Source organism: Nyctereutes procyonoides, unplaced genomic scaffold (assembly GCF_905146905.1).
Source record: "Nyctereutes procyonoides isolate TBG_1078 unplaced genomic scaffold, NYPRO_anot_genome, whole genome shotgun sequence".
Lineage (NCBI taxonomy): Eukaryota > Metazoa > Chordata > Mammalia > Carnivora > Canidae > Nyctereutes > Nyctereutes procyonoides.
The window spans coordinates 5,744,825-5,763,406 of record NW_026575045.1 but is presented as its reverse complement, the minus strand read 5'-3'; the positions used below and the strand labels follow the sequence as shown (position 1 = coordinate 5,763,406).

The following is an 18,582-nucleotide window of genomic DNA, read 5'->3' as shown; positions in this document are numbered from 1 at the left end:
AGCTACTTTCCTTGCTTTCACCTCGACATTAATGAGTTCTTTTCCTCAAATCTCTTGGAAGAAGAAAAAGAAGGCATTTCTAGTCCAAGATCATTTAGAGATATTAAGACCCATGAAACTCGGATTTTGTCTGAAACCACTTTGCTCATGATCAGTACTCTACTTATCTATAAGAATGTGATTTTTTCCCCTCACAAATATATTATAGGCACAGCTAATTAAACAAATATTTACATTACTTTTGAAAACCCTGAAAGCTTATTTTCTTTGCACAGTCTACACCATATGCAGTTAACTCTTGGCAGAAGCCCCCCTTATGCTATTCTTTCAAAGTGAAAATATTTGCCTTTAAGGAAAGTATGTGAACTTGGCTTATGTAAAATTAAGGCTGGAGAAATTTTTTCATGTGGTTTCAAACACTTTCGCACTTTTATTTTATTAGTCCTCAAAAATGGCGAGAGAACGCCTAAGACAAAATAGTATTCTTTTTCTTTTGAAAGTACCAAGCTGAAATACAGACAACTAAAATTTGAAAGGTGGCTAAATACTCCCCCCCCCTTCTTTTATGTTAAATTGGTGGGAAAAGCAAGCGACTCAGAAGAAATCCGTGAAGGTACAAGGTAAGATATAACTCTCATTAAAAAAAAAAAATGCGATGCTCATTAAAAACAAAAAACAAAACAGATGTGACCCTCATTGGATGTTTTTCATGGTTTGCCCAAGGCCACGATGGAGCGAGACACTGAGAATTTGTTTCTCTTCAATGGCACACCCAGTGGCACCCCTTCACCCCTCCATCCTACCTCACCCCCTGCCCCACTTGAGTCAGGGTGGTGAGAGAAGGAGGGCCAGGACCTGGAGGTGGGATTTAGGCGCTGGTTGTATGGTGACATGTTTTTTTTTTATTTGGAGAAACCTCAACATAGTAAATAAGCGGAGTTTAAAGTGGGGCTTAAATATGGACAGGTCTGCGGTGGGGAGTGGACAGCGGCGGAGGGGGCCTGACGGTTCCTGGGAGCCAGATGAGGCGCTTCCGAGGCCGCGGGGAGTGTGTTGGTGCGTTAAGTGCTTAGCGAGCGCCTCCAACGCCGCAGACCCAGGGCTCGACACCGGGACACACGGGTACAGGAAACGGCCCCTGCTGGCCCAGCGCGGCCGACCCGGCGGCCCGCATAAGGGTACGAAGGGAGCCAGGGTGCAAGGTACAAAGGTGGCCCAGGAGGAAGCGCGCGCCCCGCCGCGGAGGGTCGGGGGCGCGCTCCGGGGGCGCACACGCCGCCCGCGGGGGTGCAGCGCTGACCTACAGCTCCGACGAGAACACGCATCCCAGGCTGCTTGGAACCTAGGTATGAGGTGGTGGAAGGTCAGCCCGTTATCCGCCGTCGGGGACGAAAGACTTAGCTGGCCTGCCAGGATTGGAACGCGCGGCCCGCGAGGCACTGGGGAGGACGCCCGCTCGGCGGGGGCGGCCCGGGAGGCGGGGAGCCAGGCGGCGGGGGGCGAGGAGGCGCGCGCCGCGGCAGCGGGTTGGGCTCCCCGGCGCCCGGCGTAACCCGAGCCGGCCCCGCCTCTGCCCGCGCGCACCGGGCCGGCCGGGCAGGTCGGGGCGGCGCGCCGTGAGTCACCGGAATCTAGGTGGGGCCCGGGCGCCCCGAGCCGCGTCCTCCCGGGAGCCGCCTCCCCGCGGCCCCTTCCCTTTTGTCGCGCTGCCCGCGCTGGCCGGCCACTCTCCGCCGGCGTCCGAGCCCCGCGCGCTCCTCCGCCCCGCGCTCCTCCGCCCCGCGCTCCTCCGCCCCGCGCCCCGCGCCCCGCGCCCCGCGCCCCGCCGTCGAGATGCTGCGCTGCGGCCTGGCCTGCGAGCGCTGCAGGTGGATCCTGCCCCTGCTGCTGCTCAGCGCCATCGCCTTCGACATCATCGCGCTGGCCGGCCGCGGCTGGCTGCAGTCGAGCGACCACATCCAGACGTCCTCGCTGTGGTGGCGATGCTCCCAGGAGGGCGGCGGCAGCGGGTCCTACGAGGAAGGCTGCCAGAGCCTCATGGACTACGGTGAGTGCCGGCGCCTCCGGGAAGCCCTCCGGGCTGCGGCTGGGCGGGCGCAGCCTTCCCAAGCCGCCGTTTGCGAACGGTCTGAACTGGGGCAGAGGTAGTGAGTGACTGGGAGAAAAAAGAAAAAAAAAAAAAAAAAAAAAAAAAGGTTTAGAGCTTAGGTTTCGGCATCCGATCTGAACAAAAAGGAGTAGCAGCTTTGGGTGGCCCAAACCAGGCTCACCACTGGACGGAAATGGCCCTAGTTTAAGCTCTGTTTTTTTGTAGAGTTTGTCAGTTACATGCAAAAGGTGATTTTTCGGGCATTGAAAAGTTTTAGAAGAAGAAATGTAATGGACAACGTGTATTTTCTTGGAGACCTGCCAAAATCTCTTACCATTATACCTCCTCCTGTGATTCTTTGTAAGATCAAAATATAAATATTAAAATACGCGCCTTCCGGAGGTGGGTGTATTCGTTTACTTGAACTAAGCGAAAGCAACTCTTCTTCCATTAAAAAAAAAAAGCCTTTTCCATCAAAGTTTTTTAGCAGTTATGATCTCAGCAGGTACTACAGTATCTTTAAGCGGCAGGCTAGTTCTGGTTAGCTTTTGTTTTAGGGAGTGTCTTTATGACTTAGGTACGGCACTGTTTAAAAACCTCACTTATCTTAATCTGATTTGTAATCTATGCAGCAAACACATCTTCTACACCAGCAGAATGAAGCAGAGTTGACAAGTTTAATATATCTCAGAGGGAGTGTTTTATTTTTCCAGCATGAAGGCAGCCTGGGTGTTTCACTTAATAGGCCCGGACAGGAGAGGAGCACTTTCCTGTCTGCTGCCACCCCCTGCTTAGGGCAGTCCTGAGAACAGCTGGGATCTGTTGTGATTAGCAACGTGGGCCTGGGGTGCAGGAGGCGAGAGTTTAAGTATGAGCATAGTCGGAAACTTAAAGCTAAATGCTACTGAATGAGGCCTTAGCAACTGAGTTTAATAGTTTTAAACTCAGAAAGAAGGCTACCCTGCCTTTTTTTCATTCCCTGCTAGGACCACTGACTTGATTCTTTACTCCGAAGTTGTCCACGGCTTCCAAGCACACTGTTTATTTGTGGTTCTGGTGCCCGTATCCAGAGCTTGGTGCTGTATCTTATCTACTGTGGAATTGTTTGGAGGTTCCCACTTTGTGCTTTCCCGCAAAGGGAGTGCATGGTCCTCATTAGCAGGTAATAAAATGTAAAGACTGCATGGAATTCCTGCTTTCCTTAAAGTCTGTGTTTTTCCTCTCTTAAAACAAACAGACCGCCTGCCAGGGTTTCTGTTATCTCAGATCTTTTGAAAGGAAATTAATTTCTTTGAAGTAAAGTATCTGTATCTTTTAGTTAAAATGCATTGGAGCTCAGGGTCTTGTAGGGGATTTAATAGGACTGCTCTAGACGAGTGTGTTTTTAAACAGACTGGATAATCGTGCTTGAGAACAAAAACTAATAACAGATCCAAAGAGCATGCCGCAACCCCCTCCCCCACCCCTTGCTTGTGAAGTAAGAAGTTTAGCACACCACTGGAAGGGAGGTGCAGTAGAGCCACCAGCAGCACTATTGCTGGGACATGATCCAGCTTGCAAGGCTTTGGCTGTGACTGCAGTCCTCTTGTGAAACTCACACAATGAGGTTTTTATTTTTCTTGACTTGCAAGATGAGGTCACCTTTGGAGGGTGTGGCGCCTCCAGCTTCAGAATGATATAGTGCTTTGTATATGGAAGAGAATGAGCAGGTTTTGTTGGTTTGATATTTTTTAATTAGGAGTTTAAAGCATTCACTCTTCTAATTGTAAAGACAACACTGATCCAGTGTATAAACTGTATTTCAATTTGATATAGAAATTGGCCTTTGGTAAAGTTCAATTTTCCAAGTAGGTCTTGAAAAATCTATTGCTACCTTTATGATGCAGCAAGACCGATTTTCATAAGTGGGTGGTGGCTTTAACCTCCCAGTTAAGTTATTCCTATGACCTTTGCAAAGATAAGTAAGTGCCAATAATGTGTTAGACGCAGCTTTTGCTCATGACCTAGAATCAAATCATGAATCCGGGATCCACTGTCATCAGGTGTCCATGGGAAGAACAATATAGATGTGAACTCCCCAAAGAGAGGTCCATCTCAGGCTACTGTGGTCAGAGATGAGTTGGGAGTGTTTACTATACTTTCACTTCATTTTCTGTCGTGGCAAATTTTGCTTCACAAGTATACAAATTGTGTATTTCTACACTGTAGGGCGATTTTCTGGGCATCTTTAACTCTGGAGATTTTCAGATAACTTCAGTAAGGCTTTGTGGAAAACAATATGTTTACAGGAGGTTTATCTAAAATGTAGTAAAAGGTTTATACACACTCCCACATAAGTATAAGCACAAGGAGTAAGGTAAATGGCTCTAGTTAATATGGTATTTCAGTGCAGAGAATTGTGTTTACTCTTTAAAAACTTCTTGATATGTACTAGAAAGTAAACATTGTGATTTACCATTGTAACTATTAAGAAAATATATTTAATATTTAAATATATAATATATTTAAGAAAATATATCTTCTTATTACAAAGTGTTTGACCATCTCTTTCTATTAATTGATATTAATAACATTAATATGTTCATTTTGTTATTAAAAACACATCATTCCTGGCAAATCTTTTTTTTTTAATTTTTATTTATTTATGATAGTCACACACACAGAGAGAGAGGCAGAGACACAGGCAGAGGGAGAAGCAGGCTCCATGCACCGGGAGCCCGACGTGGGATTCGATCCCGGGTCTCCAGGATCGCGCCCTGGGCCAAAGGCAGGCACCAAACCGCTATGCCACCCAGGGATCCCATTCCTGGCAAATCTTGGCAATAATCCTAATAATATAGCTGTTTCTATAAAGGGAAATAGTTCCTAAGAACTATGTAAAATGCAGAATATTATATTCCCCATGGTTATTGACAGTTTTTTAAGGAATTTCAGATTGCTACATCACCTCATTTTTCCTTGTAAGTGAACCAAATTATACAGGAAATATTTGCCTTTACATGATATTAACAACTGAGTAAATACCCAGCTTAACCAATACTTGCTTAATTAAAAAAAAAATTATGAGCATGTAGAGCATTGAAAGAATCTCACATTTATATTTGTCTAAAATGGGAAAGAACATCCAAATGATCATTCAAATTTCACATATAAATAAAATGCAAAATTGCATTTGAATGCATATTCATGCATACTGTTTTTGTTCTTCTGGCACCCATCCCTCCCCTGCCCAGTTTTAAGAAAACAACACATCAGGAGGATATTTTAAATATCAATGATACAGATTTCAAATCTCAAGCAGGCTCCTACTTGTCAGGGTGGAGACAAATGGTGATGAGTTTACCAAGAATGGCAGTGGGGAGTCAGTGCAGCTATCATAGGGTGCTTGCCTCAGCTCTGCACTCAGAAGTTCAGAGCTTCATCTTTACCAGATGCCTTTGAATACCACACAGTGCATTGCATGTGGCTTTGTTTTGTTTTGTTTTTAATGTGAAATTGGTCTTGGATAAGTCCAGGAATCAGAGTATTATATAAAGTATTTTTTTTTAGATCATTTCACCCTATAGTTCTTAAATATATAGGAAATGAGAAAGATAAGTACCAACTTAATAGGTTTACATTAGGCTAAATTTGACTTAAAGGACCATGTTGAGATAATGCTCTTTTGCTGGGAGGCAGGGTGAGGTATTGAAATGTTATTATTTTATGAAATTAGGCATTAGTGGATAGATTATTCTGGGTGTGTGTGTGTTCATGGTTTTACCTAACAAAATAAAGTGATGGCTAGTACTCAGTTGATTTTCATAATTAAAATATATATGTCTATTGACTTATAAAATCCAGACATGTAGGAACCAGTGATCTAGTCCACTTGCTGCACTTAGCAGTAAATCAACAGAGAGCCCCACTCCCTTTTAAGTGGCCTAACTTGTTTTCTTCCGTCTAGCGGGCACAGACTCCTAGGCTATAAAGAAGGGTGTAAGAGTGCACCTGTTCAAGCTTTCACCAAAGCCTGTGCTCATCAACACCACCCATGACAAGCTAAGCCTCTCCCCTTTGTTCCACAACATAACTCAGTTCTCTGGACACTGCTGTTTGTCTAAAAGTACTTGTCTTACGCTGATGGAGTTCCAATACGCTTCCATGCAAATTCTACTTCCCAGCTGCCTTCATCTAACAAACTTTCAAATCTGTGAGGATAGATCCCCAATTCCCTGCTAGTTATCTTTACTCAGTTCAGGGTAGAAATCCCTGTTTTCACATCTTCCTGTGTAGGGTGGTTTCCCCACTGAGACTTTCATAGAAAACCATAAAGGGGGAAAGGACCACAGTTCTATAAAAACACAGTGGTAAGTAGTTATCTTCAGGTTCAGTTTCAGGAGAAAATGTGGGGCATGCAAAGAATCTCACACCGACTAGGTGCCATCCCATGTGACCCTGACCTTGCTTTACTGCCTTCTAAAGCTTCTACAAAATCACTTCTTCTGATGTAGATTTTTTTTGGAGGCCTGTTACGAGTTGTCCTCTAGATTTTTGCTACTCAAAGTGTCCAGACCAGAAGCATCCACATTATCTGGTGGTTATAGGACATTCAGTGTCTCAGGCCCCACCTCCTGAATCAGAATCTGCATTTTAACAAGATCCTTGGGTGATCTGTAAGCACTTTCTGGTTTCAGAAGCACTGGCCTCTGTTCCTGCAGATTATCTCCTCATTGGACATGCACCAGTCTTTTTGAATATATATTCCACCCATGTGTATATTCATTATATTATATGTTGTATATATCTTGTTTGTGTAGATAGGATCTTTTTAATTTTTTTGTCATGAATCCAGTTTTCATTTCTGATATAAAGAATCTGTTTGACATAAAGAACCCTATACAAGCAGTGTGAGATCTGACAAAAGCTCAGATTTACTAGGTAGGGCCTTTGTACTATTACTAGATGAATCTGTTGTTCTACAAAGGGACCCTACTGTAATTGGGTGACAGGTTGGTATCTGCAGGGCACTGAGTAAGGGGCTAGGCCAGACTGTCTTGGTCAGTGTTGGGTGTCTACATGAGAAATTACTGAAGAATACAGCAAATCCCTTAAAAGAAACACTAACTTTAGAGGAAAAATTGGTGACAGCCTGCAGAGTATTACCCACAATACTAAAAATAGTGTTTTCAACTTACAAAGTTTTTTTTTTCCTTTTACAAGTTTCAGTTTATGGTTTCTAGATTGGCATTCAAGGTATTTATTTTATCTATCTATCTATCTATCTATCTATCTATCTATCTATCTTACTTTCTTAGTAGTTGACCTTACTGGTCTTTTCCTAGCTGTATTTACCTTGTAATGTTGTATTTTTTTCTTTCTTTTTTTGGGTAACATTGTATTTTCATATGTCATCACTGGAAAAAAGATACAGCATTTTTCTTATGCAAAAAACTTAAAAGTGTTTCCTAGGAAAAACTTAGGATTTCATTAGTGACTGTTAGTTTTGATTTAATGTTGAATCTTTGCAAGTGATAGCAAAATTAAGTAAGCTGTTCTTCATCCAAATGGATCTTTTTTTTTTTTTTTAAGATTTTATTTATTTATAGAGATGCAGAGAGAGAGAGGGGCAGAGACACAGGCAGAGGAAGAAGCAGGCTCCACGCAGAGAGCCTGACGCGGGACTCGATGCAGGGTCTCCAGGATCACGCCCTTGGCTGCAGGTGGCGCTAAACCGCTGCACCACCAGGGCTGCCCATCCAAATGGATCTTTAATAAATCTTATAAAGTGGATTTATAAGGCTGCTGGTTTCTTTGATAATAGGAACTTCTCCAAGTGGTACTTAGAAAATAAATTTAGGACATAACAGATTATATGTAACACCAGATTGATTTTCCCTTAAGGAGAAAGAACAAACAAGAAACATTCCTGCACAGAAATACAGCATCTGTTTACCTGGAGTACTGCATGACTTGTGGTCTCAATTCAAAGAGTGCCAATTGATGATGAGAATCTTCCCTGCTCTCTATCACAAACCGCAATTAGGAAAGACAATAAAATTTTGCACATAAATGGCAGACTTCTTCAGAATAAAGATGGACATACTGCCTTCCAAGAGCCAAGGACCATCTATCTGTTCAATCATGGAAGAAGTAATAGGATAAGTTTTAAAAACTGATATTTTTCTTTTGGGGTTGGTAAATATGGTATAATTTAGACCATGATATAATATAAAAATATAAATAGTTCCCAAAAGGGTTGGGTAAATTTGTAGGTATTAAGCTCATTCTGGGTATTTGAGACCAAAGGTATTTGGAGCACAGACTTAACTGTTTTTTGTTTTGTTTTGTTTTTAGATTTTATTTATTTATTTGAGAGAAAGAGATAGTGAGATAGCAAGAGAGAGCACAAGGAGGGAGGAGGAGGCTCCCTTCTGAGCAGGGAGCCAGCCCAAAGTAGGGCTCGAGCCCAGGATGCTGGGATCATGACCTGAGCCAAAGGCAGACACTTAACCAGCTGAGCCACCCAGACACCCCTTAACTTTTCAAAATGTCTGTCATGGAGATATGCCATGTTATAAGTCTACATGGCTGTCGGCCTTCTTGGGCAGAATACTGGGCTGGAATGACCCTGCTTACACCAGGGTCCATCTCATCATTTTATAGCAAAATAGTCATTGATATGAGAAGGCAGGTTGTCTTACTTGTCTTCATCAGCCAGATCTTCAAAACCTTGCCTAGATTTTAGTCTTAAGTGGTAGTTAAATGATTCAGTGTGGGTGTTTCCATGCTGCAAGAGCAGGTTATACATGTTCTACTTCTAGGGAAGCCTTTCTCAATACAAAATGCTACTTAATTTGCCATTTTGATTTTCTGTAGACTCAGCATTTTGAGTAAACAAGCTACTACTGAATTATTTAACCTAGCATAGACCAAGTTCTTAAAATGGGCTGTGTTTCTATTTGTGTTCACCTGTTGGCTTCAGGTTAGTGAAGTGAACTGGCTTGCTATTTTCTTAGTTCAAGTATTTGAAACTAAGTGTAAATCACACCTCAGCTATTATGTTAGAGGAAGTAGTAATAGCAATAATCTGTATTATCTTCCCCAAATAAATAGGAATAATTATTGATATTACTCTTCATAGCTATATTTTTAAAACTCTAGTCTGTGACTATAAAGTTTGGTTATCAATATATATTCCTTGTTAGGAAGTTTTATTTTTTTAAAATAAAACTTTTGTGAATTTTTGAAAATTCACATTCTGATATGCATTTTTTCATTACGTTTGCATTCCTGTGCATGTTTATACAGATATATAGCCTTTTATTGCACAGTTTCTAACCTGTGAACTCAACTTAAAAGGAAAAATCAGTATCTGCTTACTTGACTTTAATCATTGGATTTAATTGAATGTAATGATTAGTAGTAGCCATAAAAATCCATAGAAATGTGACTGTAATTGACAGTGGGTCACATACTGAAAATAAAATGCTCTCCTTTTTGGCAGTACTGCATCTGTTTTTATGAGATTAATCATCTCTCTTAGTTCTTCTTAAACTTTAGTATGGCTATAAGAAATGTCAGTCAGGTGCAGATTCCTGGGTACTGTCTCTTGAGTTCTAATTCAGTGGGTCAGAGGAAACTGCAGGAATCTGTATTTTTAATAAGCACCACTGATGATTTTGACACAGTGGTCTATGGACTAGACTTTGAGATGGTCTGATGGTCCCCTTCTCTTGCATTTTCCCTTACTTGAAGGACAAGGCAAAAGTTTGTTTCACATTCTGGCTTTGTTCATTTCTTTTTAAAATAACACATTTCTATTTTACCTTGCCCCTAAGATCTCTTCTTGATCTCCAGAAAGAGCAAAAAGGTCTGGAGGAAAGTAAGGAAAATTATAAATATAAATTAGGCCCACTCATGCACTGTCTCAGCCTCATCCTGCAGCGATATTAAGGGATAATTTGTGGGGAAATGTGGTATTTCTGAGGCATATAAAAATGTGTCTTCTCCTTAATAACCTACTATGTCTCAGTCATTCATAAACCTAGAGGAAGATCTGGAAGGAGCGTGAGGATTAGAGAATCAACAGGGAAACTTTGTTCAGGCTTGTCTATAACAGATGGAGATGTAAATATGTGGTGGGCAACTGAGGAATAAGAATGTGATGATGCAGAGCTTTCCAATATAGGGGAAAAAATGGAAAAACCTGAGATCCTGGAGAGAAGTCATAGGCATACCTGAGAAACTTCTTGAACGGTAAGGGGCAGAGAATTCCCAACTCCCTGCCCTTTCACACAAGAGCTGTCATCCTCACAATAATCTTGAAAGAAGGCATTTTTCATCCTGGTTAGCAGATGTGCAGGCTGATGGTGGCTAATTGGTGGTGGAAGCAGGGTATAAATGAGGTCCAACTGGCTTCCAAGTCCCGGCTCCTTTCGGCTCTCTGACATCCTTTTCCTTTGGCCAGTCAAATGATCTATCATTAAGGGAGGAGACATTTGTCAACCAAGCTGTGTTCCAGTAGGAGCAAAACCAGGGCAGATGTGCACATGACTGTCTTTTTCGAGTGCAATACAGAGTGATAGGTTAAGAGCACATGTTCTTCCATCAGCAAAAGGATAAATAAAATGTGGGCTATACATACAACAGAATATTTTTTGACCATAAGAAGGAATGAAATGTTGGTACATGCTAAATATAGATGAGCCCTGAAGACGTTTCTGCTAGGTGAAAGGAGACAGTCACAAAAGGCCATGCAGTATGGACCCCATTTTTAGGAAATGTCCAGAATAGACAAGTTTGTAGAGCCAGAAACTAGATTAATGGTTGCCTGAAGCTGGAGAGACGAATGGCAAGCGACTGCCAATGGATATGGGGCTTCTTTTGGGGGTGATGAAAATTTTGGAATTGTAAGTGATGATTGGTTGCACCACCCTGTGAATATAGTAGAGACCACTGAATTGTTTGAAAGAGTGAATTTTACAGGATGTAAATTATATATCTGAAAAGAATCATGTGTTGTATTTAGACCAAGCTAAATAAATCAAACTCTGACTGAAGCACTTAACAGCTCTGTGGCTGTGGGCAGGTCATTTGAACTTTCAAAGCCTTACTAGATCCTCATTTCTAAAGAAATGATGATAAAGATTTTTTAATCTTTAAGTAATCTCTGTACCCAACATGGGGCTTGAACTTAACAACCCTGAAATCAAGAGTCGCATGCACCACCGACTGAGCCAGGCAGGCACTCTACTAAAGAAATAATGATAATATGAACCTTTAAAAGGTATTGTGGGAGTGTCTGGGTGATTCATTTGGCTAAGCGTGTGACCCTTGATTTAGGCTCAAGTCACAATCAAGACCTGTGTCAGGCTCTGCAGTGGGCATGGAACCTGCTTAACCTTTCTCTCCTTCTCCATCTGCTCCTCCCCTGCCTCCCTCTCTTAAGCAAAACAAAATAAAATAAAATAAATCAAAAGCTATTGTGAAGATTTAGTGAATGCATGTCAAGTTCTTAGCTCAGTGCCTGGCACAGAGCAATTATGTCATCAATGTTAGTTATGCCTCCAGAAAGCAGGTTGTATTGGAAGAGATTTTTGAAATCAGTGCAGGTTGCACAATGGGAATTATTGACTGGAATTGTTAGCCTGGGTATCATGGCTCTCCCTGTTTCTACAGGTTCAAGGTAAAACAAGGAGGTACTCGTGAGGATTTTCAAACCCAGAACTCAATTTTCACTTCATCTTGGTTGCTTATAAGACTCATATCCATAATTAAGAATCCTTGCACTATAAATTGCAAAGTTAAAATTTAGACAATTGGATATATGTGCACCTAAACTTGTTATAAAAATCACAGATTCTTTATAATTAAATTGTTTTAGGTCACCTCTCTGCCTGGCCATAAGTAGGTTTTCAATGATTATTTTGGCACAGAACCAGACGTTAATATGAAACAAAGGTCTTTTTAAAGGTATTTGAACCATTTCCTAAAGGGATTCTAATTTAATTGTTCAACACTAAAAATGTTGTTTACTATGGTTGTGTTATGTTAGAACTTGTGTGAACTTTTTATTTTATTTATTTTTTAAAGGACTTTATTTATTTATTTGAGAAAGCGCAAGAGAACAAAGTGGGGGGAGGAGCAGAGGGAGAGGGAGAAAACCTTTTAAATATACCTGTTTATATGGCTTCTTTATTACATGAGAAACAGTTGAATGAATTTTAACTTTCGTTTCAAAGATAGAAACATTTGCCCCAAATCTGGGGGTAGAAGACGTTACTGGAAGCAATTTATTAGTGCCCTCCATATGAATTGCTTACTTCTCCCTTTGAGATATGGAGATGTGTAAGTACTGTCAAAAAGACTCCTTTCACCCAACTATAGATAGTAGAAAATAAAAAAAACAAAACTATTGATACTTTGATAAGGGATTTTTAAATTTGGCATGTGTATCTTATTAATCATGGTTTCTTTTCTCCCACAGCGTGGGGAAGGGCAGCGGCCGCCATGCTTTTCTGTGGCTTTATCATCCTGGTGATCTGCTTCATCCTGTCTTTCTTTGCCCTCTGCGGACCCCAGATGCTCGTCTTCCTGAGAGTGATTGGAGGCCTCCTGGCCCTGGCAGGTAAGACTAAGTCAGCGGTTCTTCATTCATACCTTCCATAGACATCATTATAGTACTGCCCAACCCACCATTCTTGACAATTACACTTCCAGGTCTGTTGTCAGAAAATGTGTCGCCAGGGGCAGAAGTAACAGAGATGTGTGCTTTAAGGTCTAGGTGCCTTTCTTCCTGGAGGAGGTCTCAGATGATATCTTGTGTTCTCCATCCACACTGCATGCTGCTGTCTGTTGTAGGTGACCCCACGTCCAGCAACACTCCTACTTGGAGGGACCAGGGCTGACACAGTGTGCTGTTTCCATGGGGTGTCCCAGTGCTGGCCTCCTCTGAGCCCCTTGCTATGGGGGCTGGGATGTCCCTGAGCCATCTTACTTATTGAAGGTGTATTACAGTCTTATGTCCCAGGTCATAGAAAGGTTTTCTGCAGGGGGACGGGAGACCCTAGGAAAGACCAGACCTGGAACTGCCTTTTTGTATCATAGAGCTGATTCTGGGGGGTGGGAAATGGAGTGAGGCAGGTGGCTGTGGTCAGAGTGAACACTGATTGATGGACTACAAGAACTAGGAATCTAGGACCAAGAATTATTTGAAATTTCCGTTGGTCCCTGGCACTAGGGACCTCAGTCACAGAACTGAATTTAGATGGATCACTGGATTTTTCTGACAAAGAGAAAAGAGAAGGTGCTGTTAAGGTTAAGGCCACAGGTCTGTTTGACATAGCAACTTAGGCCCTTGGGATCAAAGCAAAAATCCAGCCACAGACCTGGGGTGCAGGTACAGAGTGAGCACATGGTCAGAAGCTTTGGATTTAGGAGAGGTACATAAGGTAAAGCAGGAGCCCAGAGAGAGACCACCTTGTGCTGGATTCTCTGAGCTTAGGGAACGTGTTCCCAGAGCCCAGGGCAGGATGAGTTGGGAGTGTGGGGGGAGGGTGCAGAGTAGGGGAGAGGGGGGAGGACCCTGGCTCAGAGAAAGGGGGTGGCTCAGAGAACCAACCTGTGCAGGCCCCACCTTCACCTGTATATTTGAGCATTTCTCTTGATTGAACATAAGGTTTACTCTGGTTTTCTTTCTGTCTCAGAGTTTCCTTTTAGAATAATATTTTAAAATTAGGAGCAGTTTGGAACTACAAAACATGAAGAATCTTATTGAATCCCATCTCTACTTCTATTTAGCTTTCATTTTAAATTTTAAATTTATGAGGCCTTATCAAGGAAACACACTTGATATCTTTTCTTCCACACATCTTAGAAGACTAGCTAGATGCCTGTTTCAATCACCATTAGAAACACACTAGGACATTAATGTTCATTACCATATGACCCAGGAATTCCACTTTTAGGTATATATCCCAAAGAACTGGAAGTAGGGACTTGAACAGATACTTGTACACACATGTTCATAGTGGTATTTGCCATAGCCAAAGGTGGAAACAACTCAAGTGTTCATCAGGACAAAATGGTTAAATATTATGTACACACAGTGGAATATTATTCAGCCATTAAAAGGAATAAAGTTTTGATACATGGTACAGTGTGGATGGATCTGAAAATATTATGCCAAGAAAAACAAGGTATACACACAGAAGGACAAGTATTTTATGATTTCACTTATATAAAGTACCTGGAATAGGCAAATTTATAGAGATCCAAACTTACCAGGGGCTGAGGGCGGGGTGGGTAATGGGGTAAGCAGAGTTTAGGTTGGGAATATTGAAAAAGTTTTAGATACAGATAGTGATGATGGTTGCACAACACTGTGTATTTAATACTACTGAGTTGTACACTTAACAAATGGTTTAAATGATAAGTATTATGTTGTATATATTTTGCCACCATTTAAAAAAAATCCCAGTAAAACTCTTTTATCCATCTTAGCATTAAAAAATGAAGATCTAAAATAAACAAACAAACAAACAAATAAAAAGAAGATCTGACATCAATGATGTCTTGAGTACTGGGTGTTCTATAAGACTCATGAATCACTGACCTCTATCTCTGAAACCAATAATACATTATATGTTAATTAGTTGAATTTAAATAAAAGTTTTAAAAAGATTATGTGAGGTAATATCTGAAAAGTACTGTGTCTGGCCCTCTGTAAATGTTAAGTAAAACTTTATTGATTTTTTGCTGGAGATAAAATATCATCTTAACGGGTACTGAAATTTCAAGGAAATAAAAACACATTACTAATAAAAAAATACATAAAAATTAAGATCTAGGAATGGCCAGCTTGAGCTGACAGGCTTGCAAGAATTACTATTTTCAGGAAGACTGGTTCTATGAACTCTCACAGATACACAGCCTTGTGTAATTCTGTGTCCTTATTTTACATTATGACTAAATACTCATCTTTTCCTTGAGAGCTTGACAAGTAGAATGAGAAGTGTTTACAGGAGTGAAAAGCCTAGAAATCTCAATGTGGTAATAATGTTGAATTAGGGCCTACTCAACTTTTAAGAATTACTTCACAAAAACACTTATTTTTAATTTTATATTTATTTTGGGGTTAACATCAGAAAAATTGAGCACTGATACAATTTAGATTTTACAGAAGTGGATCCAAATTGCTATACAAACTCTACATCTGATGGACCAAAATGGGTGATGAACAATATTTAACATTTACGACCAGGGGAATTAGAGAATAATGTAGTGTCTTACACAATATTTGCAGTAGATAACAAACTTCCCAAGTAAGAATTTGCCACTTAAAGTGTGTCAGAAACAGAAATATTTAAGATCTGCACCAAGATCACCCTTCTTAAATTGCCAGAGAAGAGGAATATTTTGAGTTGAGAAATAGAAGGAATGAATCAAGATGTAGAAACACCTATGGCCTCTCTAGCAATTAAAAAAAAAAAACAGAAAAAAAGGAAAAGAAAACAACTTTAGGTTACATCTGTGAAGATAGGGAAAAAAGTAGGTAAAAGGAAGGTAGAGGTGAGGACTATACACTCCCTGGAGCGCGGCCACCTGGCACCTCTTGGTGTAGACTCGTGTCTTAATGTTACAGAGTGAAAATGTGTTCATACCTTATGATGTGGCAGTGGACATGGGAAATAGTATGTGAAAAGAATGCAGAACACAGCATAGCATGTGGATGTTCATTATAGCTTCATAGAGTTATGCATGCTCATTGAAAAATAATACAAAAGTAGATTTAATCGAGTTCTTATTTTTTTAAGTTGCTTAAAATATTAATATGATTAATACTAATTGTGATAAGGTGACTGTTATACCAAAGAGTTTAGAAATCTTCTTGACCTGTGTTTTCTTTTTTATATCCTCCTTACACTCCCCAAGTCAGGATGATTACTCTCCTATTTTATTTCTGTTCCCCCAGCCTGGAATGCTGTTCCTCCAACCTCCATTTCTCCACTTCTATTTATTCTTCAGATTCCTGCCTCCTCTGCAGACTTTTCTGGTGCTTCTCTACATTGATCATTCACATCATTGGCTTGTTTCATTTAGTCACTCATTTATTAAATAAATATTCCAATGGTGTGCTATTAAATATCAATATCATCAAATATATGTGTATATATTATTTTTGTTAACACTGAAAATATTCACTGTGTTTGGCACAGTAAATACCAAGTGAAAAAATACTCCTCTGAGCCACCCTGCTTTCTACTATGCACCATAGTTTTGCATTTTCTACTTGAGTGAATGTAATGCTTGCACAGGCACAAAGAGAGATTCTCTAATTGCTTTCTGTCTTTCGTATATTCAGTATTCTGGTCAGTGCCAGATCTGACATACAATAGTCAATAACTTGTTTGAGCTCATGATTGATAGGTTCCCTCAACCCCTTTCATTAGCATGAAGTGGATTTAACACTTATTTAAAGGCAAAAAACAATGGTGGAAGAGGGAGTTAATCTGTTATTACCATGCATTCATTCATGGATCCGTATTCACTTTGGGATGTTTTTCTTTCCTTTAGCTGTATTCCAGATCATCTCCCTGGTAATTTATCCTGTGAAGTACACCCAGACCTTCAACCTTCATGCCAACCCTGCTGTCACTTACATCTATAACTGGGCCTATGGTTTCGGGTGGGCGGCCACGATTATCCTGATCGGCTGTGCCTTCTTCTTCTGTTGTCTTCCCAACTATGAAGATGATCTTCTGGGCAATGCCAAGCCCAGGTACTTCTACACATCTGCCTAAGGTGGGGAGTGAGCAGAAGACAACGCTGCTGCCAAGATGGATCCCAGAGCAAGAAACTGTCTTTCCCAGAATCCTTTGAAACCATTTTGTAGGCAATGTTCATATCTTTAGACTAGTCAATGCTAAAATAATTTTTGGGGAAAATTTCTTAAATGGTGTTAAAGTTTCATATTCATCTTTTATATATGTTTTGTAAACAAAACTTATTTCTTTTAAATAATGACCTGTAATATGCTAATATCCCCTTATATCTATGCATACCATTTATACAACATTTGTAAAAGAATATGAATATGAAACTTAACCATGTATGAGGCAAAAAAAAGAAGGCTTCAAAGATTGGCTGGACCTGATCAAGTTTCTGTTTTTCCCAGATAGAATGGACTGGATCTATTAAGAGCCAATAAAAAGAGGGAGATACTAGTAAAAAATGTCAGTGACCAAATATTCTAAAAGAAATGCAAAAAGTAAATATTTTCCAAGCCTTCACTTATTTAAAGAAGTGAAAGTTTCCTAAATGCATATCATTTGTGAGAATTTCTAATATCCTAAGTAATTTTTTTTTTTTTTGTGAAGCTTCACATTAACTTGATATGGCATCTAGGAAAGTATTCTTTCATAGTCAAAGCCTGCTGCAATAGTAAGGCCTTCGTATGTAGTGAAATGTTAAGATGAAATTTTCTCTTTGAAAGTGGTTTATAGGCTTGGGTGTGGGAAAATGCTACATTAATAAATCTGTACTCTTTTGTGTCTGTATGTTCAGGAACACAGTAGACCAATTAAAAGATGGGCTAGGTCTAATTCATCACGACTATAGGCATGCTTTGGTTGCTTAGTAAAGCATTAGGAATGCCATTCTTCTCACAAAGTAACATTAAAACAGCCCAAGGAGACGAAGTGGCTTGAATTATTTATCTCAGGTTGACTGGGCTCTCATCATATAGACACAGCTTCTGGTAGATAGCAATTGTAAACAACACCTTAAATGTTAAATGTAGTTACAAACCTGGTCGTCTTTGGAAAAAGAGATATAAACTATCTGGTATAAGACACATAACAGGAGAATTCAGGGATGTGAGATTTCCCGTGAATGGCAAATAGATGATATATCACATTGACTATGATTTTTTTTTAACATTTGTACTTACATAATGAAAACCATTTTATATATCAAATTATTATTTTGTAAGTTGTAGAATAAGCAACTGCAGTTTTCATTATGAATTTTCCCCAATAAACCAGGTGTTCTAATCTTGTTTCTAGTTTGTAGTTTTTGTTCTTGCTTTTTTTCTTTTTTCACGTCTGGGGAAGGGACTTTTAAAAAGATTCTTTGAGTGGGGCAAAATAAGAACATCGGATAAAATGAAAAATAGCTTTTCCTTAACGTTTTAAGAGTCTTGCTTATTTTAGGTATCCAGTAACAATTTTTGAATGGACTTTAAGGGATTCTAGTAGTCTGCTTCCTGGACTTCTTCCTCAATGACCAATCCCTGTTGGTACACAGATACCATACAACATCTATCTGGTGCTGCCAGCAGAGGGAAATGGACTAATAGATCTCTTGTAGGTGCAGATGCCAGGGAGCATTTGTGTGGTTTAGCTGAAGATTCATCTTTCTCCATCTTCCTGCTTGAGATGGGATCTTCTTCCATTCAGGTAGTGGGACAGCAAGCAGTTGCTTCTTTTCCCCTTGTCCACCTTCCCAGCTGA

At 40.4% G+C, this 18,582-nt stretch overlaps 1 protein-coding gene across 1 annotated transcript; it reads left to right on the top strand.

Annotated features, from left to right (window-relative positions):
• Positions 1-1,713: 1,713 nt before the first annotated feature.
• Positions 1,714-18,128, top strand: PERP (p53 apoptosis effector related to PMP22). The gene is made up of 3 exons (XM_055324676.1): positions 1,714-2,047; positions 12,558-12,698; positions 16,646-18,128. The coding sequence occupies exons 1-3, from the start codon at positions 1,834-1,836 to the stop codon at positions 16,870-16,872; spliced, it is 582 nt and encodes a 193-aa protein (XP_055180651.1). The 5' UTR covers positions 1,714-1,833; the 3' UTR covers positions 16,873-18,128.
• The last annotated feature ends 454 nt before the right edge of the window (positions 18,129-18,582 follow it).

Excerpts from the sequence above, each read along its gene's own strand:
- PERP (XM_055324676.1), top strand. The coding sequence starts at position 1,834 with ATGCTGCGCTGCGGCCTGGCCTGCGAGCGCTGCAGGTGGATCCTGCCC. Across the intron at positions 2,048-12,557 it reads CCAGAGCCTCATGGACTACG|CGTGGGGAAGGGCAGCGGCC; the intron begins GTGAGTGCCGGC and ends TTTCTCCCACAG. Across the intron at positions 12,699-16,645 it reads AGGCCTCCTGGCCCTGGCAG|CTGTATTCCAGATCATCTCC; the intron begins GTAAGACTAAGT and ends TCTTTCCTTTAG.